We start from the raw sequence: 17,066 nt of genomic DNA, 5'->3' as shown, positions 1-17,066 counted from the left end.
GGGAGCTGGCAGGCACAGATCCGTGTCCGTTCCCATACAGCTCTGCCAGCAGCTTTCATGTTCCCACAGCTGCAGGAAGGGCCGTTCTTGCAAGGGTAAGACTTTGTTACCCCCTTGACTTCATTACTGCCTCTGCAGCCGACGCAGCCAACACTTCTGTTGGTTGTTAGCCGGGTATAATTGATGGGTATCAACCAGACTCGAAATTCAAGCTCCTAATTCTGTGTGTCGGCAGCTGAAGAGATTTGTGTCTGCAAAACTATAAACTGGCTGGAGTTGTAGCACACACCACAAAGGTTCATTTTTGTGGAGTCTACATCGAACAGTCTTACAATTTTAGGAAAAGAAAGGAGGAGACTCAGTTCACTTGGCAGAAGTCCATGCCTGGGATAACAAAGGTTGTTGTTAGTTGGGATTAAGGTGTATTAGCGGGAATGAAAGGGGAGCAGGCGTGGAGTAACCAGGAGTATCGCTGATCTGAACCGGGCTGGGATTTGTCTGGGTCATGCCTGGCATGAGCTGGTGCCCTTCATCCTTCGCTGCAGTGAGGTTTGTGAATTAAACTAATACGTAGCTTAGTTCTCTTGGGGGGAGGGACTTTCCTTGGCAAAATGAAATCCCAGAGCAAAGCAGCAGAGGGATCAGAATCCCTGTTTATTCTGCTCTACGTCCCCTCTGGGCTGGTTGTTCCTCATGGCCGACCCCCTGCCCACTCCCTGGCCGCTGTCTCTGTTTGTGTCCCTGCAGCTGGAGCAGAAGCAGAAGGAGGCCCTGGAGCTCCTGGAGCAGAACCGGCACCTGCAGGACCAGCTGAAAGTGGCACTGGGCCGGGAGCAGAGCGCCCGGGAGGGCTACGTGTTGCAGGTAGGAGAGCAGGGAGGAGAGAGGAATCCATCGTCTTCCTCTCCGCCCCAAGGGGACCCTGGTGTGGCCTTCAGTCCAGGGTGCTCGTGGGGACATCCTGGTTTACACGGGGATGTGCATCACTGAGTGGGCTCCGAGAGACTGGACCTTCCTGCAAATATTGTTGAATCTGTAGGCTCACTGGGGTCATCTGCTTAGCAAAACCTCTGATCTGGGATGGAACAGACAGAAAATAGCGTTACCTGCTGGTGTCCCAGAGGGAGAACAACACAACCATGGTAGATAGATGGGACCTCAGCAAAGTCCACCTCTGATCCATCCTGTGCTGTGTTGCCTGTGCAACAGGTGGTTTCTTCCATTACAAGATGCTTTTCCTCAGCAAATCCTAGAAGTGTGATTTGGAGTTCTGGCAAAAGAGATGGGAGAGTCTCTTGGGAAGCTTTTCCTCCCCTCTTCCACACAAAGCGGACCTTTTCCAGCCTTTCCTCTGGAAGGATCTGTGCCTGGAGGAGCCGCAATGGCCACAGGGCAGCTTGTGGCTGCTCTCAGGGGTCCCTCGTCCTGTTTTGTGAAGGGGTAGCGTTTTGACCTGCTCGAATCTACCTGACCAGACTGGCTCTGGATCGAAGCAGCCACGCTGCGCTCCCAGGGCAGCAAACCTGGTGTGGACACTGAACCTTACATCCTTATTTCTCCCAGGAGTAATTTCCCCCAAAGAAGTTGCATAGGCAGTGGAGCCAGCCCAGGTTGGGGGGCATCTTGCCTTCCTTGCCAGCGATCTCCTTGGAGGAGTTACTCATTAATGCATTTATTTCTGGAGTCCTCAAGCTGACGATGCTTGCTTGGAGGAGTTCCATTTTCACTTGGCAGCATTGGGAGAGTAACTTAACTCCCACTTCCCTGGGGCAAAGGCATCCAACCTCCCTTTGCCTGGAGCCTGGAAAATCAGGGAATGGCGCTAAAAGCTGGATGCTGAATCCACTGTCAGGTTGGGTGTGTTGAAGTTGGCTGTGGTGCCTGGGAAAGAGGAGGAGGAAGCCTGTAGAAGGAAATCATCACTACAGCGAGAAGTGACCCAAACTTTCACCTAGAATCTGGAGAGGGTTTTTGGAAGGGTCGGAGGCATTTGCTTGCTCCAGTCTTACAGTTTTGGATTCCCTTGTATTTCCCTGGGAGCAGAAGGATTAGAGTCTTTTTGCAGAAAGGAGTAACCCCAGGAAACCCTGCTGGGGTGAAGGGAGTGGAATCAGTGGGAGGGTTCTGCAGCCCAGCCCTTTTTTTGGACAAACCCTCTGAATTTCATGTGTCCCCCCCCACCTCCATCACACCTAATTTCAGAGAGTTTCCTACATTGTCTATGGGGAGGGATGATGGAGGAGCCCCACTTCTGCCAACCCGTCCCTCCTGAGCTGCTGGGAGGCACCAAACCCCCTTGGCAGCATGACCAGCCCCATACTGACCCCCAAGCGCTGCCCCCACTTAAAAGACGCTGCACGTTCCATGAAGCAGCCGCTGAAATACCCACCCCGATGCATGTGCCCTGCACCGAAGCCTCTCCGGCCTCGTGTAACCTCTGTCGCTCTGAGCTTCCTCGGGACGGGCACCCCAACCTCGACCCCACCGGGAGGGAGGAACCGCGGGGGCTCCTGCTCCTCGCAAACCGGAGACGTCCCCGGGCTCCGGACGCGGCGGGCGGGAGGGGTCACGTACTAACCTGTCCCAGGCGGAGATTCTTGCATGATTTTTGATGTAAAGCATGAAAATTAACTTAACATAACTGAGTGTCACATCTGTGGGCTTTTCCTTATCAGCAACCAGAGTACAGCAAGGCAGGCCAAATTCCTAGGCTAACGCTGTGCTTCTCTTGCCTCTTCCTGTCTGTGTATTTTTTTTAAAGATACATAATTTCTGTCGCCTTTTGCATGACTCTCTGTGAGTTTTCTCTTTGCATGCTACATTGCTTTGGTTTGAATCTCACAAAGGTTGGTTTCTTTTACATTCTCATCACACATTTTCCCTCCCTTCACTTGTCGGGCTTTTCATTTTGTCCTTTGTTGGTTTTTGGTTTTGCTTTTATTTTTATTTATTTTTGTTTTTGCAGGTAGAGAAATTAAATCCTCCTTAGTCTTAAACTTTAGCGTAACCACATCTCTTTAATGCGATGAGCAGCACTAAGTCCTGTTTGGCAGTCACAGAAATGACATCGCCACGCCGGCTGTCCTGTCTCCCTGCGTTTGGGTGGGATGTGATGTCATTTGCTGTCACCTCACTTTCTGTTGTTGCTTTTGGTCGGTAGGACAGTGTTACCTGAACTGTGCACTTTTTGTTTCACAGCAAGATGAACAAACATGCTAGAAAAGCAGTTCCTTTCTTCTCGATCTGTTCCCATCCCCTTCTCACCCTTCCTGTTTTTCTCTCGTCTGTCCGTCTGTTTTACTGCTGGTGTTTCTTTTTCATTGTTTTTTTGGTTCTATTTGATTTTGGTTTGGTTTTTTTTCCTTTCAGCCTGTTACTGTACAGCTGTTTTGATGTTGTGGTCCATGTTTTCTGTTACTGGAAAGCAATTGTCGCTCATTCAAAAAAAAAATAAGAGTTGGTTAGAACAAACCAAAAAAAATTGTGCCAAGAACAAATCATCCCAATTGGAACATGTGGGTAGCAGCCAAATCGCTGCAAGGAGCATTTCTGTGGCCTGCCTGGCCAGAGGTGTGACACTCAGAAGGGAGAGCCAAGAGTGTTACTAATCTACTATTTAATCAATTTTTTTAAGACCGAGGTGGCCGCCTCGCCATCAGGTGCCTGGCAGAGGCTTCACAAAGTCAACCAAGACCTCCAAAGCGAGCTGGAAGCCCAATGCCAGCGTCAAGAGCTGATCAATCAGCAGATTCAGTCGCTGAAGCGCAGCTACGCCGAGGCCAAGGACGTGATCCGGCACCACGAGGCCGAGATTCAGAGCCTGCAGGCGAGGCTCAGCAACGCGGCGGCCGAGCTCTCCATCAAGGAGCAAACCCTGGCCAAGCTCCGCAACGACCTGAGGAGCGAGAAAGAGAAGGCCAAGGAGCAGCTGGAGGAGTGGCAGCACGGCGAGGCCGCGCTCAGCTCCCAGCTGAAGGCCAGTGAGCAGAAGCTGAAGAACGCGGAGGCTTTGCTCCTGGAGAAGACCCAGGAGCTGCGAGACCTCGAGATGCAACAGGCTTTGCAGAGGGACCATCAGAAGGAGGTGCAGAGGCTCCAGGACAGGATCGCGGACCTGAGCAGGCAGCTGAACGCGAGCGAGCAAGCGCGGATCCTCATGGAGGAGAAGCTGCAGAAGAATTACGAGGCTTTGCTGGAGAGCTGCGAGAGGGAAAGGCAGGTTTTAATACGGAGTCTGAAGGAGGTGGAGGATAAGGCCAACGAGTATGAGAACCAGCTGCAAAATACCGAGCAGCAAATGGAGATTCTGCAGAAGGAGAAGCTGAGTGCCAAGTTTGAAGGCAGTGAGCTCGTCCACCAGCTGGAGGAGCAGCTGGTGATGAAGGAGGCCAGCATCCAGAAACTGGCAGAGCACATCAAGGAGCTGGAAAGGGAGAGGGATCAGATCAAATGTCGCTTCCACGAGCTCATGAATCAGGTCGCAGAGTCAGATAACGAAGTCGCCAAGCTGCAAGCAAAGTTGAAAATGGAAGAGACCAACTACCACAATCTGGAGCGATCGTTCGAGGAGGTGTCGGATCAGTTCCAGGGTGTGCAGAAGGTGCTGAAAGAAAAAGAAGAAGAGCTGAGACACGTTAAGGAAATGCACTTGAGAATTGTGGAGAAGAAGGATCAAGATCTCAGTGAGGCTTTGGTTAAAATGGTTGCTTTGGATAGCAGTTTAGAGGAGACTAAAGTAAAGCTGAAGGCCAAGGAGGAGGCTTTAAAGAAATTAGCTAGTATAGGCACAGCCCCGTGTGCTGAGGAGGCAGAAGACCTTGGCCCCAGTCTGGAGGCTGACGAAAGTCAAGCATCCCAACTGGGGCAGGCTCTGCAAACTCAGGATGTCCTCCCAGCTCTGACTTACGCACTGAAGGAGGAGGAGGAGGATGAGGTTCTTGAGACCAGTCAGAGGCAAGTAGAGGAATTTGGCTCCCCATCCAAAGCTGTAGAGCTCCAGGACCAAGAGTTAGTTCAGAAAGCCTTAGCAAAGCCTGATGTAGGAATCATGGGGGCCAAGAGGCAAAGAATCCGCTTCTCAAGCATCCAGTGCCAAAAATACATCCATCCGGACGGATCGGAGAAGAACTGGACAAGCAGCACCTCTTCAGACACGAGCCAGGACAGGTCGCTGTCTGAAGAAAGCATGTCATCGGAGCCAGCCCTTGGTTACCCATCGTCGGGGACAAGCGACTCCGAGACCTATCTCTCAATCATCCATTCCCTAGAAACCAAGCTTTATATTACAGAGGAAAAACTCAAAGACGTAACGATGAAGCTTGAAAGCCAGCACGGCCATAATCAGGAGACGCTCATCGCACTCCACCACCAGTGGGCCAGCACGGAGTCCCAGCTGCGGGATCAGCTTCAGACCAGCTTATCTCAAGTCAGCGCTTTGATGTCGCAGCTGGAGAGCGAGAGGCAGGAAAAGTTCAAGCTCATAGAAAATCACGTTAGCGAGCTGGGAGGTTTCCAAGTGAAAAACGATCAAGCGCTGACTTGTTTAGAGAATTGCAGGGAGCAACTAAGATCTTTGCCCACATCGGACAAGGAAAAAGAGGGCGATTTGTTCCTTGTCACTCTGTCCAGCTTGGAAGCCACCTTATCAAATGCAATCCAAGCCTTGAGAGGGGCGGCGGTCCCGTCGGAGTATCAGCAGGGAGAAAGCCTTATCGCGGAAAGCCCCGCTCCAGAAGGAGGGGTTTTGGGTGAAGAGGAGCGCGTCTCCAAGGAGCAGCGAGCGGGGACGTATGACGCTGGCCAGCTGAGGTGGCTCTCGGAGAGAGTGGCATTCGAGGCCTCTCTCATCAACCGAATCGCAGAGTCTTTGAAAAATGCGAGTTCTGAGATATCTCGGCTCCTGAGAGAGATCCAGGGAACGGCCGAGGTGGTTTTGTTGGAGCCGGGAAATGTTTCTCATACAGCAGTCGACTTGGCCAGTGTCCTATCTAAGAAGCTGCTGCTGGAAGGGGAGTTCTGGAGCCAGGTGGAGGAGCTGAGAGTGCACTTGAGCACCAAAGAAGGAGAAGCCGAGGGCAAAACAGAAATAACAGGTTTGGGCTTTTCTCCGTGTTTTCTCGGTGCTGTAGCAGATGCTACATTGATCAAGGCAGAACTTGGGTTTGTCGCACAGAAAATGAGAGAGTCTTTTCATCAGAGGTTAAAAACAATCGAAGAAGACCTCCATAATACCAAAACAGCTCTCCAGCAGCATAAATGCATGTTGGAGGAGATCATCAAAGCATACAGGACTCCTGATTTTGACAGAGTTATGCACCAGATTTCTGAAGCACTCGAAATTCAGAAAGATGCTTCAGAAAGAACCCAGATCTCCTGGGACGGGAGCCGCCTCCGAATGGTGCCGTGTCAGGAATCAGCCAAGGCGGAGGAGACTGGTGGGCTGCCGGACCATAGTGGTGAAGCGCTTGTTTCCATTCAGGAAGATCTTGCCCAACAACTAAAGGACAAATCAAACGTTCTGAAGGAAATCTCTGTTGCCTTACTCTCCCTGCCTCCCGAGGAGGCAATGGGAGACTGTCAGAAGCTCCTGAAGATATCTCAGAGTCTTTCCTACCATTCGTGCATGGGAGACCTTGAACGCTATTCCTCTTTGTTAGTCCAAGACGCAATAGTTCAGGCTCAGGTTTGTTATGCTGCTTGCAAAGTCCGACTGGAGTACGAGAGAGAGCTGAAGTCCTACAAGGAGTCCTTGCAGAGCATGGACGTGCTCTGCCAGGAGCGCGTGAAGACGGTCTCTCTCCTTCGGGACGAGTACGAAGACTTGCTCAGAAAGCAGCAGGGTGAGTACGGCGAGGTGATCGCCATGCTGGAACGGGAGAACGCCGACCTCAAAGCAAAGGTGTCCCAGCTCGAGAATCAGCGAAGGCTCTTGGAGGAAGAAGAGCGTCGACACAACAGTAGCTTGAGCGAATTGCAGGGGCGGTATGAGGAGGAGATCCGAAACGTGATAGAGCAACTAAACAGGACAGAGGATGCTCTGAAGGCTGAGAGGGCGGAGGGTCTCAGCCAGCTGGATGCCATCGTCCGTGACAAGCAGAACATGGAGCAGTATCACCTGGAGCAGATGCAAATGCTGGAGGACAAATTCCAGGCCAAGATCAAGGAGCTGCAGGTCATCCACGGCGAGGAGCTGCAGGCGTTGCAGGAGCACTACAGCCAGAACCTGCAGCGCCTGCAGGAGACGCTGGACGAGTACCAGAGGCGGCACCCGGAGGTGTCCCCCCCGGCAGGCCCGGGCGGTGGGGACACCTGGGTGGCCGGTGAGGCGGGTGGCACCGGGCAGGGCCCCGGCAGTGACCTGGACTCCATGCATGGTCTGAGGGAGCGTATCCAGGAGCTGGAGGCGCAGATGAACGTCATGAGGGATGAGCTGGAGAACAAGCACCTGGAGGGGAACGCTACCACCTTGAGGGAAAAATACCAGAAAGACTTTGAAAATTTAAAGGTCTTGATAAGTTTAACGCTTTCTGCTTTCTGCTGCTGAGCGTACGGGAGGGTGCGTTCGGTCCTGGGGTTCGCTTGCTGAAATAAGGGGTGTCCCCAAGAGAGCCAGCATGTCAAAACAAGCCCCAAAGTGTTAGAAAGGCCTCTGTAAATCGTGGCCTTTCCCTTTTCTCCACACTGGGGTATTCTAAATGCATTGCTGAGCACTCTGTATCAGTGGGAGAGTTGGTTACTGGAGGAAATCTCTGCGTGTAGACGGAGGGAGGGTTTCCAAGGAGCTCGATAACTTCACGTTATCCTTCAGTATGAAGAGTGTAGTGTTTCTTCTCATACCTAAGGTGTACGTTTTGTTTGTGATTTCCCTTTAAAAGCATTCCTCAACTCTGTCCTTCCCAGTCTGATCAAATCTCCAGTCTGTCTCTGCTGCCCTCAAAAATGTTAAGATGAAACGGAAACTTAACGCTCTCAAAATGTATGTTCCTGGGGAAAGAGCTGCAAACAGATGCCAAATTCCATAGCAAAGCAAAGCTCCTCTGCACGAGGCTGCGAGGAGAACCACCCCGGTGTTGCACACCGGCGATTCTTTACACAACAAACAGTGCACAGTTGTGGGAAACCTGGTCTGGGAGCAGAAAAACCCAGTGGCAATGAAGCGCCTGGGGTGTCCGGGGGAGGGAGAGCTGTTGGGCAGAGATGGGACAGCAGCGGTGGTGGTCACCGAACGCTGTCTCTTCCATCGTAACCCTTAGGAAGGAAAGAAACCTTCTTGGGTCAGTGGGACACACGGGTGACGCCTTGTCCTGCGAGCCATGCACCAAATGTGGACATCTGTACCAGGGGATGTTCTTGGTTTGGAAGAAGCAAAAAGGCCAGAACCAAAACAGGCTGAAAAATAACAAAGAAGCTGATCTCCTGCCTCTGCTCTCAGCTTTGCTTTGCCGAATTTTCTGTTTGCCTGGCGGGAAGGCAAGGAGCATCTTCTGGGCAGAGCGGGAGGAGGGCGAACCAGCCTCTCTGAATCTCTGCAGAGGGACAGACAGCAAAATAGAAGCTTTCCTTGGTTAGAAAGCTAACCAGGCGATTGCAAACCTGTTCAATTTACAGGTTAAAACATACTCAGTCCTCCTCTTCTGAAGCTGATGGAGAATGTAACATCAGTAACACCAGATACTGATTTGTACCTGTTCAAATCTGGATTTATAGCAATGCATTTACAATACATTAAATGCTGACTCTACAGCCAGACCTGTAGAGGAACCTTCACCATTTTTCTCCAGCATTAGAGGTTTTAATGAAGAATCCTGCAAAGCTGCTTCGTGCCTCTCCAAGTCAGCCAAGTCCAGACATGTTCTGGCACTGAGTTATGAGGGTTTTTTAAAACAAAAAGGCTGAGAAAATGCAGAATGCCTCAGGATTCAGGCTTAAAGGGGAGCAATAAAAGCACCAGAGATGAAAACTGGGGATGAGAGCGGCACAGGTTACAGAGCATTAGACAACAAAGTGATGCTGAAGAGCATGTGTTGGTGGAGGTCAGCGGGTATTAGACTGTCATGAGCAATTTTGTCACTGGGGGAGTGAATTTGTCCCCCTTTAATTTCCCATGGAGTCCCAATAGGTGGCAGTTCTCGCTTCCCGAGGAAAAGATGAATGTGAATCAAGAAGAAATCCGCTGAAATCAGGAAATAAAGCCGGCCTGTAACATGAAGAGGAAGAAAAGCCCGGTGCAGCACTTAGCATCAGGGTTACCCCTAAATGTCTGACAGAGCTCATGCAGGCCCCTTCCCAGCTCGTATCTCGAGCCTGCCGGGAGCTTTGCTGTCCTGTGTCTGTCCTGCAGCTGTCGGTCTGTCCAGAGTCCCGATGTGCTTGGCGGGACAGCCGGGCTGTCAGCTGAAAACAGCTTTTGCATCCGTCCTGCTGCTGGGGCAGGAGCGGGGTCTGTGCTGGGGCAGGACCGGGCTGGGACTGAACTCTCAGAGCTGGTGGCTCCTGAGTCCCCCCCCAGAGCGCTGCTCCCCTGGCCTGGTCTAAGTTCACTCCCAGTAATTAGCAAATAATGGCCTGTGCAGCATTTGAAGCGATACTGGGTTGGGAATCTGGGTCCTGTTGCTGTCACAAGTCGTTTGTTTTCCACCCCAGAGGTAGCTGCATAAAATCAGGCATTGCAAAAGAGAGCAGAAGGGGCACAGCAGGGTTTTTTTCTTTTTCTTAACATATATTTGCATTCCCCAGCCTGGTGTGACCCCAGACCTACCCTGTCCTTTCACCAGAGCTGTCAGGAGTTGAGCTGACAGGACGAGCTCTGACCCATCTGTGAGGTCCATCCTTGTCCAGCTCCTCCATGGTTGGGGAGGGAGAAGATCCCCATGATGGAGCCAGGAACTTGAGCTCCTGGTGGGCTCCCCACCACTGTGACACCAGCCTCACACTCCCGGGTCAACCCCTTCCCCTCATCCCTTTTGCAGGCAACATGTGAAAGGGGCTTTGCAGCCATGGAGGAGACACACCAGAAGAAGATCGAGGACCTGCAGCGGCAGCACCAGCGGGAGCTGGAGAAGCTGCGGGAGGAGAAGGACCGCCTGTTGGCAGAAGAAACGGCTGCCACCATTTCAGGTAAATGGGGACACGCCAGAGGGTCCCCAGCGGTGGGGCAGCTCTGTGTTGATGGGGACATGAGGATGGTGTTGGCTCCAGCATGGAGGAGTGGAGTCTGGGGTGGGATGAGGGCCCCGTGGGGCTCATGGAGAGAGGCCGATGGGACGTATGTTTATGATGGACGCCCGTCTCCTGGTCCTTCTCTAGGCTTGGTATCCCTCTCGTTGGCTGTAACGCAGTCTGATCCATCTTCAGTTCCATCTCAGAAAGGCGTTAATTGTTGCTGTGGTTAATTTGTTGCTGATCCCACACTGAATTTGTTCTTTGGTACCCCAAGGAGTTTTAAAGTGCTGGAGCCCAGGTTGTGTTGAGCATGTGAGCATTAGGAGTCCCACATCCACGAAACAATGTGTGAACTGGACAATCATTTGGACTTAATTAAAAAGTGGGATTTGCAGAAGCCCTTAAGTTGCTTTGCAGCCAGGGGCACAGACTGAAGGGGCTGCGAAGCAGTGGGAGGTTTGCTGGATGATTCAGGTTTTGATTTAAAAATCAAACGAAAACTCAAAAAAAACCCAAGCGCCCTTGGGTGGAGCAGCTCTGGGTGCTAACACTGCTGTCCCATGCAGCCATCGAAGCCATGAAGAACGCGCACCGGGAGGAGCTGGAGCGGGAGCTGGAGAAGTCCCAGCGCTCCCAGATCAGCAGCGTCAACGCCGACATCGAGGCGCTCCGGAGACAATACCTGTGAGTCCATCATCATCCTCTGCATCTCGCAGGGAGATGATGTGTGTGGGAGACCCTTTTCTCCCCTTCAATTTCAGTAATGAGTTAGGGACAGACCTGTCATCACAGGGCCTTTTCCTTTGGTCCCAACTCAGCTGCAGCATTTCGAGGCTCCTGGTTGCCCATGATATTTCGAGCTCCAGGTCAGCGCCTGCACACAACCCAAATTCAGCTGCTTTATGGTCAGCAGAAGTAGCAGACGTGCAGAGACGGTGCTGCTTTTCACGCAGCTGCAGCGGGAAGGTTGCCCAACCAAATTTAACCGGGCGAGGAGAAAGCGTTTAGCGCTTTGTGGCAAGGCTGTCCTCGTGTGGGAGCTGAGCAAAACAGGCAGCTTTAACCTTGATGCATTACATGAGATGTGTAAGTGTGTAAATACACAAGGTCCCGAGTGTCCAGAGCAAACTTGATAGATCTCAGCTCAGTTTTTGGAAACCTGAGGAGGTCCTGCCATTTAACCTAGAGAAAGACGTCCTGTCCCCTTTGGTGCCCAAGCACCGCTGCACCGGCAGAGGGAGGGCTGGCTCGCTGTGCTTTTTCCCAAAGGGAATGTGCAAGTCCTCAGTGCTCACATCCCTGTTGGGTTGTCCTGGGGTGCTGGAGGAAGAGCGGGCAGGAGCGGGGATGTGTGAGGAGGGCACTAACCCAGCCTGTGCTTCTGCAGGGAGGAGCTGCAGTCGGTGCAGCGGGAGCTGGAGGTGCTTTCGGAGCAGTATTCGCAGAAGTGTTTGGAGAACGCTCACCTGGCGCAGGCGCTGGAGGCTGAGAGGCAGGCCCTCCGGCAGTGCCAGCGCGAGAACCAGGAGCTCAACGCCCACAACCAGGTGAGGGTCCCTGTCCCCACCGTGTCTCGGGGCAGCCGGCACGGGCAGGAGGTGATGGGCAAACCACCCGACGGGCTCCGCGCTGAGCTACGGACGTGCTCCCCCTTTCCACAACGTCTCTCCTTCTCTTCCCAGGAGCTGAATAACCGCCTGGCTGCGGAGATCACGCGATTGCGGACCCTGCTGACCGGGGAGGGAGGGGGAGAGGCTGCTGGATCGCCTCTCACGCAGGGCAAGGATGCCTACGAGCTGGAGGTGAGCTCTGCCACACCGAAAAAGCTTTGGTGGGCACAGGTGCCTCTGGACTCCCAGGAGCCTGTCACAGGCTCGACGGGGCTCTGAGCAACCTGATCTGGGTGAAGATGTCCCTGCTCATGGCAGGGGTTGCACTGGATGAGCTCAGAAGGTCCCTTCCAACCCAAACTGTGCTATGATTCTGTCCCTCTATGCATCCACGCATGGCTGGGCAGCACTGTGCATTGTGGGGCAAAATGGGGCCAGGAGCTTTTGGCATCCCGATCTTCCCTTCTCTCCATTCCCTGCTTGTCCCCTGGGATCCAGTCTGTGCAAAGCAGCGGGGAACTAATGTAAACCAAGGGGTGTGCAGGGAGCGCAGCAGCCGTGCAAGCTTGGGTGAGGTCCCACGAGACCCAGGAGGCATTTTCTTAACATGAACCAGAAGAGGGGTGAACAGCAGTTTTGGAGCTGGTGTGGGACTGAGCTTCCAGCCCTGGCTGGGTTGTCACCAGGCACAGCAGGTGAACATCTTGGGATCACGCTGCTTCTGCTCGGCTGTGAACACGCTGCTTCTGTTCCCACAGGTCCTGCTGCGGGTCAAAGAATCAGAAATCCAGTACCTGAAGCAGGAGATCAGCTCCCTCAAAGACGAGCTGCAGACAGCACTGAGGGTAATGCCCAGGGACATTTCTGCAAATCCTCTTGCAGGCTGTGCTGCTCCTCTGTGTGCGTGCTTAGATTTCAGCTCACTTATCCCCACGTTTCAAACAACATTTATTTTTTTCCCTTGATTGGAACTGAATAGCCATTCTGGTGTAATCAGTAAAGCACTCCACGACTGTATCAGCTCAGGACTTTCCCCTTCTCCCTTCTTGTGGGAAAACATCCCCTTCAGTGTTTTTCCCTGTTTCCTGTCACATCAGATCAGATTTGAAGTGGCAAAAGTGATCAGAGCCTCCCAGCATCAGGTCTGGTTTGCTCCAGATGGCCTCTTTGCCAAGGCCATTTCTGGGAACCTTGCTTGAATTCTCTGTCTTTGCTAAAATGAAAACCCACAAACAATCCTGTAGCGAGGGGGCTGTGTGCACGGGCTGTTAGATGCAGCTTCGAGAGTGTGTGTGAAGTGTGTGTGTTACCCCCAGCCGAGCGTTTCTTCTCGCTACCGGCTCTTCCGTCGGCGTTTGCCAAGCTCCTCTTCAGCGCGTTCACAACCCCCTCTGCTCCAGCTGTGTCCGACTCCAGCTGTGTCGTTCTTATTCCTTTGCCAGGATAAGAAATACGCCAGCGACAAGTACAAAGACATCTATACGGAGCTGAGCATCGTCAAGGCCAAGGCAGACTGTGATATCAGCAGGTTGAAAGAGCAGCTGAAAGCAGCCACAGAAGCTCAGGGAGAGAAATCCCCTGTGAACACCACTGTATCAGGATATGGTCAGTCCTCCAGCAGGTCTACGCGATCGTGGGTTTCCTGAGATAACATGTCCACCCTGGCACACAAGCCCTGATGCAGAATGGGGCTGAGCGGTGCTTTTTTTTGCCACTTTGTGCTGCTTCCCACCCTTGCTCCTTGCAGACGGTCTCACCAGAGGGGGCAGGGACCAGGTGGACCTGAATTGCCATCTCATGGTAGTTTCTCCTTCCAGCCCTGTGAATGGGAAGCTGATGGGCTTTGAAAGCCACCTGGCATTTTGTAGTGGGAAAACCTCTTGCTACACATTTGCTCCTGTACTGAGCGCTGGGGAGGCCAAACCTCGAATCCTGGGGTCAGTTTTGGGACCCTCATGCCAAGAAAGCCGTTGAGGTGCTGGAGCGAGTTCGGAGAAGGGAGAAGGGAACGGAGCTGGGGAAGGAGCTGGAGCACAAGTGTGATGGGAGCGGCTGAGGGACCTGGGAGGTTCAGCTGGAGAACAGGAGCTGAGGGGAGACCTTCTGATCTCTGAACTGCCTGAAAGGAGCTTGGAGCCGGGGGGGGTTGGGCTCTGCTCCCCAGGAACAAGCGCCAGGACCAGAGGAAACGGCCTCAGGTTGCGCCAGGGGAGGTTGAGGTTGGATCTGGGGAACAATTTCTTCCCCAAAGGGCTGTGGGGCATTGGAACAGGCTGCCCAGGGCAGTGCTGGAGTCACCATCCCTGGAGGGTTGAACAGATGGAGATGAGGTTCTCAGGGACATGGGGCAGTGCCAGGGGTGGGGGAATGCTTGGACTTGATGATCTTGAGGTCTCTTCCAACCAAAATGGTTCTATGATTCTAGACACTGTGCAGGGCAGCAGAGACCCCTGCGAGTCCCCTCTGCCCTTCCAGCAGCGCTGCCTGGGCCGGGAGGGCAGAACAGCCCCAGCCCCGCTCCTCGCAGACCACACGGGTACCAGGCTGACCCTGTTTCCTTTGCTTCTCCCCAGATATTATGAAATCAAAAAGCAACCCTGATTTCTTGAAGAAAGACAGATCCAGTGTTAGCCGGCAACTAAGGAATATCAGGTCAAAGGTGAGTGATGAAAATATCCAGCGTTACTCTCTGGTGGGGGTCCCAGGTGGGAAGGAATTGGTAGGGAAAGAAAACTGAGCATTTCCCAGTTACTGGAGTTAGTCTGGGGAGAAAAGTGACCTTTTGACTGCAAAACGGCTGGTGGGCAGCCAGGCAGGGCCTGGCAGGACACACACACTCCTGACCCTGCTGAGATTGAGGTGTGAAGCTGCTCCCTGCTTTAAAAAAGGATGAAGTTCACCCTGTTCTTTGGTCTTTCACAGGAGGACTCTCCCCATATTTGCTCCCTGTTTTCAGTTGAAATTCAGTGGTGTCAATGTGCACATCGTTCTGTTTTACAGTGTTCAAGTGCAAGATTTTTGGTCTTTATATGGAACAACGATACCTTTGTCCTGTATTTAACACACGCTTAATTTGTGTGTTAACATGGTGCAGGTGGCCCTGTGTTTGTCCGACTGTTCTGTACCTGCTGTGGGTCCCAAAGCCCAGGTGATGCTTTGCCAAATTCACCTGCTGACAGCCAGAGTTCCCTCATGGCTGTTCCTGTGGGACCACAGGGACAAAAAGGGCAAATAAAACCACTGAGAAGTCATCGTTGGTAGGAAGGAAAAGAAAGTAGGTCAGTTGGAAGGAAGATCAACATGGGCAGAACCTGCTTTGCCTCTCCCCACTGGACACCTGGTGTCTTGTGCTGTTTGAAGTGGTTGAGACCTTGGGCAGAGCAAAAAGCCAGGCAGGCAAAAGGCTTTGAGCTCGGTGCCCGTGCTGGGGAAACCGTCACCACCCGAGCCTGGGTCATCGGCTTGGGGTGTCTGTGCTGCACCCAGGAAATACAGAGCGCGTCTCTGTGCATTTCAGGGGCAGCCAGACCTGCTGGGCCAGGTCTGATGTTGGGTTTCCCTTCACCACTTCAATTCAGACCATTTTATCTTGTGTTCCCTCGTCTGTGTTGCTTGGTGGGGGAAGGAGAGCAGAGCAAGCATGGGCTCTGCCCGCTCGCATCGCTGCCGGGGGGGCCGGGGCTGCGCGGACTCCAATGCATTTAGGATTTATGAGCTTCTTGTTTTGTTTTGTTTGGTTTTTTTTCTTTACTTTGCTTTTTTCCTTCAACAGTCCGTTATTGAGCAGGTCTCATGGGATAACTGAAATGAACCCGAGTCCAGGTTCCCTGCCACGTAGGTAAACAAAGCGGCACCCACCAAGCGACGCAGCCGCCCGCTGGAGCGGCTCACTGCTGCATGCACTGCTCACACCTCCACCAGAGCCCTTCCTTCTCTTAATGACTGACCAGTTTATTTACGGCTAATTATTTTACTGGGGTGGAGGGGAATGGGAAGGGAGAAGTCAGCGGATCCCTATGAAACACAATCTCTCTGGCTCTCCCCCTGGGAAGTTTGGCTTTCTTGTCTTCCCGCTCCTCCCACCCTCGCCGACACAGCGAACCAGCACGGAGAGGATTTGGACATGGTGGGGCACGTTCTCCTGTTTGCTGTGTTGGGAGCGCGGGACGCCAAGCGTGCATGCTTGAATGACTCTGCATGCCTCAGACTAAACTGCAGCAACATCCAGGTCTTGTAGGATACAAAACCCAAACAGCCATTTTGCTGTTAGCCAAGTGGAGGAGTGGGTCAGTGATACCTGTAAATGCATTTCCCACGAAGATCTGTAGCGTGTAAAGTGGTGGCCCCCATCTTGATTGCAGAGGAGATGCCTGAAATTTCCTTCACCCGTATTCGCTGCTTCTTTAGGTTGATATGTGCTTGAGCAAAAGAGTGTTGCTTGCCCAGTAACCTCCTCCCCTGCTCTCCAGGCTTCCTCCAGCTCCCTGCTGCTCCCCGTCCCACACGCTGGCCCGAGGCTGCCGAGCTCCTCCAGCAACAGGAGGGAGCTCATGAGAAACGAGGCCGGTCCTAATGACCCAAATCTCTTGAGTAACTGGAGCAATAGTTAATTTACTGGCTCGCGCTGAAGACTCAGGTTAGAACATCTGCAGAGGGAGGTCAGAAGAGAGGGGAGCTCCCCAGCGTGGTGGCAGAGGGGTGGCTGGGGAGCCCTAGGAGGTCTGATGGAGAATCCCTTTATCACAGATTTCATCCATCAGGCTCCCCTCATCAGCAACCTGAATGGGTTGTCAGGCTGCCTGAGGGCTGAATTTACTGGAATTTGTACCAGCAGGCAGAACAATCTAATGGTTTGTGTTGTCTCCTTCCATGTAATGGGAAATCAGATGCATGAACTGGAATGCAGGGGTTGCTGCCTATTTAAAGAGGCCCAAAGTAAACTTCCTTGAGGAAGTGGATGCTCAGAGATCCGCATCCCAAGGGACCGCGATGCCCCTTGAGAAGAAAGCAAACGGCGTTTGTAAATTCAAACCAATCCGTTTTAGTGCTTTCATTTCCGTACTGCTTTGCAAAGCTGTTCTGTATTCATGGGCCTGTGGGAAGAGAAACATTTAAAGAAATACAGTAACCATGGGAATCTGCACAGGCTCGAAGCAAGTTTATCATGGAGTCCTGCCTTGATAAACACGCATTAAAACCCAGCCCAAAAGTCGTAACGAGCTGCTATGATTGTACAGTCCTCCAGCACCACAGTCAGGTAATAAAAGCAAAAGGGGACGTGGCTGCCTGTTAATA

At 52.6% G+C, this 17,066-nt stretch overlaps 1 protein-coding gene across 7 annotated transcripts in view; it reads left to right on the top strand.

Moving 5' to 3' along the window:
* The window catches only part of MPRIP (myosin phosphatase Rho interacting protein), a 74,804-nt gene that overhangs the window by 54,967 nt on the left and 2,771 nt on the right, over positions 1 to 17,066 (top strand). For 3 of the 7 annotated variants that reach the window (XM_065850392.2, XM_065850396.2, XM_065850398.2), the window contains 9 exons: positions 748 to 864; positions 3,635 to 7,504; positions 9,969 to 10,116; positions 10,728 to 10,845; positions 11,549 to 11,708; positions 11,844 to 11,963; positions 12,530 to 12,616; positions 13,214 to 13,376; positions 14,345 to 14,430. In XM_065850392.2, coding sequence (XP_065706464.2) covers positions 748 to 864; positions 3,635 to 7,504; positions 9,969 to 10,116; positions 10,728 to 10,845; positions 11,549 to 11,708; positions 11,844 to 11,963; positions 12,530 to 12,616; positions 13,214 to 13,376; positions 14,345 to 14,430 — 4,869 coding nt within the window. Of the gene's footprint in view, positions 1 to 747; positions 865 to 3,634; positions 7,505 to 9,968; positions 10,117 to 10,727; positions 10,846 to 11,548; positions 11,709 to 11,843; positions 11,964 to 12,529; positions 12,617 to 13,213; positions 13,377 to 14,344; positions 14,431 to 15,543; positions 15,610 to 17,066 lie in introns of all 7 variants that reach the window. The other 4 variants (XM_071815319.1, XM_071815320.1, XM_065850400.2 and 1 more) reach the window with 4 other exon arrangements.

The sequence above is a fragment of the Patagioenas fasciata genome, chromosome 15 (genome assembly GCF_037038585.1).
Source record: "Patagioenas fasciata isolate bPatFas1 chromosome 15, bPatFas1.hap1, whole genome shotgun sequence".
Classification (NCBI taxonomy): Eukaryota; Metazoa; Chordata; class Aves; order Columbiformes; family Columbidae; genus Patagioenas; species Patagioenas fasciata.
The sequence above is the reverse complement of the archived record's forward strand: the minus strand, read 5'-3'. Positions and strand labels throughout refer to the sequence as shown.